Raw genomic sequence first — 3,482 nt, 5'->3', positions numbered from 1 at the left:
GGGTCAGAGAAAAAGAGGAAGACCCCCAACGAGATGGATTGGCCAAGTGGCAACATCGATGGACTCAAGCGTGCTAACAGTAGTGAGGTTGGCCCAGGATCGGGCAGTGTTTCATTCTGCTGTGCATAGGGTTGCTAGAGTCGGTAGCGACTCAATGGCACTTAACAACAACTACAATATATAATAATAGATTATATATCTAATCCAATCTAAATAGATTGTGCTATGTAGTCACTTTCAACATTATTTACATAATTACTTTCCTTTTCCTAAGCACAGTTGAACTAAATTTAATATTTGAGTTAGCATTTTGAAGGCATCTTTAGTGGGAGGTGGGCTTTTTAGTCATAAACTGAAGGAAGGTCAAATACCATTCTCTTCTATTTTAACTCCCAAGATTCAGAAAATGCTTTCCACGTGGTCATTCATATATTTTACCGTGTGATTTAAGTCAGGTAAAGGAAATGCCATATGAGTCCTGGTAGCATTGTGGATTACAGGCTGAGCTGCTAACCACAAGGTCAGCAGTTTGAGTCCTATAGGTGCTCCGCCGGGGAAAGATGAAGCTTTCTGCTCCTGTAACGATTTACAGCCTCAGAAACCCTTTACTAGGTTATAATAGGGTCGCTATGAGTTGGAATCTGCGCTATGGCATACCACCACCACCACCAAAGTAGCTTCACAGGAACCTGGTGATGCTATGGTAAAAGCAGTAGGCTAGAAACTGAAAGGTTGGCAGTTCAAATCCAGTAGTCACTCTTCGGGAGAAAGACATAGCAGTCTGCTTCTATAAAAATGTCAGCTTTGGAAACCTTAAGGAGCAGTTCTTCTCGGTAGTGTAGGGTCGCTATGAGTTGAAATTGACTTGACAGCAACAGGGAAGGTAGTTTCTTTTTTATGAGGCTTTTTGTTGTTGTTGTTGTTAAGTGCCATCGAGTCGGGTCCGATGGTAATTATTAAGGATGAGGGCTTCTCTTTTAATAAAACTCCATGGATATAATGTCTATGCTTAAACCTTCTTGAGTTTTTTTGCTTGTACTGACATCCTCACTTCCTTCAGGTAGTAGAGTGAGGCATCAGTATAGAGCTGTCTCAGCCAGAGCGATCAGCATTTTCAAGGAAAAGATGTAAGGTCAAAATCCTAAATACAGAAATAGTAGAACAAGAAAAAGAGAAATACTGAATGCAATTTATCAAAACCAAACACACTTCCACCAAGTCACTTGCAACTTATAGTGACCCTGTATCAGGTTTCTGAGACTTTAATCTTTACAGAAGCAGATAGATTCACCTTACTCCTATGGAGTGGCTGTGGGTTTGAACTGCTGATCTTGCAGTTAGCCACCAAACCCACAGCACCACCAGGGCCTCTCATTTTTAAGCAAAGACTGCTTTAGTCTGCCTTGACTTACTGTCCACTCATTTTCTGATGATGTGTTTTGGTTTTTATTTTTCCCTAAGAAAATGAAGGATTCAACTATTTTCTAATGTTTTCCTCATTCAAGCTTCCTTGTGTCTTTAACAGCAGACATTAATGTTTCAGGTTATACATAATCAAGATCTGTATCTGTGTCTATTTTGTAAAAGAAATGAAAGCATATGCTCACTTTTTTCCCCTAAAATTTTTTTAGAAATTTCACTCTCATCAAAGTTTGGGCGGAGTTTGCTTTGTCCCTCGGTTGTAGCTCTCCCCTAAACTTGGGAAAACTCTTTCAAACATGATGACTTTTTACCTTTTCTAATAGTTTATGTACCCATGTACAATGTTGTTGTTGTTATAGCAGCTAAGATTTGGTGGTTTTCTTTTTCTCAAACTAGGTAATTTTACCAGTGCCAGAGCCTTCAGAGGACAAGCTGGAAGATAAGCGTCCAAGTCATCCAGTAAAGCAAAGAAGAAGAATATAGATTGCCAACAGCAAATTAATATTTTCTGAAAGGAATATTTATTTTTTACTTTTAATCTGTCATTTTAATTATCAAAGAGATTTTACTGCTGGTATTTTTTTGTTTTCTTTGGAATTTCATTCAAGCTATGTATCTAATGTAGTATGATCTTTAAAATTTTACAAATTGCCATTTATTATTTAGGTATTTTGATGCATAACTTAAAATTGTATGACACTACCTCTCACATTACAATAGCTTCATACAAACTGATTGAATCAAATGTAGAATCTTTATATATAAATAGGATAGCTAGCCAGAATCTGTTTTTGATTCTCTTGATGTGAAAAACTCTGCAGGGTCTATAGTTAACTGGAGGCCTGTGATTCATATTCAGTAATCAGAAGTGAGGATATTTCTGAATGCCAGGACTTCAAAATCAAGACACTGCTGTAAAGTAAAATAATTAATAAACTGTTAGAACAAAGCTTAAATAGAATTTTATATGTTTTAGTTAAATACTAAGAAGAATTTACTTGATCTGTGGCATATACAGACACACACAAAAAATCAGTACTTGTGAGTATTAGACTCTTACCACTACTTTTGGACTCCTGGTGTGATACTGTGAGCCACAAGGTTGGTGGTTCAAACCTATTGCCTGCTCCTTGGAAACCCTGTAAAGGGACACTATGAGTTGGAACCAACTTGACAGCACTTAACAACCACTACTTTTGACACATTTGTGTTTTGTTTTCTTTTCTTTTTTTCAGTTTAGACTACATAATTGGAGATCCAGGTGTATCCAGGCAATTTCTACTTTCTTATGGATCAGAGTCAGCTGAGAAGGCCCTTAGGAAATGTCTTTTCTCCCTATCCTTAAGTGACTATTGCCAATTGGATTGAGTTTAAGTGTATCAGTTACTAAGGTTCAAATTCCGGTATCGTGTCCTACTGATCCATTAGAGGTGGATGGTACTGAAAAGTTTCAGGAAGGCGGTTGTCCTGTTTGCATGTGAGCTAACTGTATATATTGCTGAAATCTCAAGTGAAAGATACTAGAGTAAGTAAAAAAGGGTTGCTATAAGGTTTCTAAGGAGTTCTGGTAGCGTAGTGGTTATGAATTGGCTGTGAACCGCAAGGTCAGCAGTTCAAAACTACCAGCTGTTCTGCAGGAGAAACATGAGGCTTTCTGCTCCTGTAAAGATTTGCAGCCTTGGAAACTCTACAGGGTCGCTATGGGTTGGAACTGACCTCATGGCACATGACAACAACAACATAAAGTTTCTAGTTCATACAGGTAAGACTTATTCCAAACGTCTCTCTAATCAGTGGATGGCTGCAGACAAGTCATGTCAGTTAGTTTCATTAGGGTGCCCTCAAAAGTCCTTCAAAGGGGTATCCCAGGGAATCTGCTGGGCTAGGTAAATTCAAGGCAGGTCATCTAAGAAGCCTATGACAATGTTTTTTGATTTGTTTTTTTGGATTCTAAAGGGGTAAACAAGCCTGATTGTCTCAAAGGACACATGGTGGTCACAGGGGCTTATTATGAAGTTTTTTTAAAGAAAATTGAAAACTGTACTGGTGAGGAAAAGGCC

At 38.2% G+C, this 3,482-nt stretch overlaps 1 protein-coding gene across 1 annotated transcript in view; it reads left to right on the top strand.

Annotated features, from left to right (window-relative positions):
• The window catches only part of RBM48 (RNA binding motif protein 48), a 15,944-nt gene extending 14,039 nt beyond the window's left edge, over window positions 1-1,905 (top strand). The window contains exon 5 of the mRNA XM_006834298.1: window positions 1,819-1,905. Within this exon, the coding sequence (XP_006834361.1) occupies window positions 1,819-1,905 (87 nt within the window). The remainder of the gene's footprint in view (window positions 1-1,818) is intronic.
• The last annotated feature ends 1,577 nt before the right edge of the window (window positions 1,906-3,482 follow it).

Source organism: Chrysochloris asiatica, unplaced genomic scaffold (genome assembly GCF_000296735.1).
Source record: "Chrysochloris asiatica unplaced genomic scaffold, ChrAsi1.0 scaffold00010, whole genome shotgun sequence".
Taxonomy (NCBI): domain Eukaryota; kingdom Metazoa; phylum Chordata; class Mammalia; order Afrosoricida; family Chrysochloridae; genus Chrysochloris; species Chrysochloris asiatica.
Note: the sequence above shows the minus strand (reverse complement) of the source record. Positions and strands in the feature narration are given on the sequence as shown.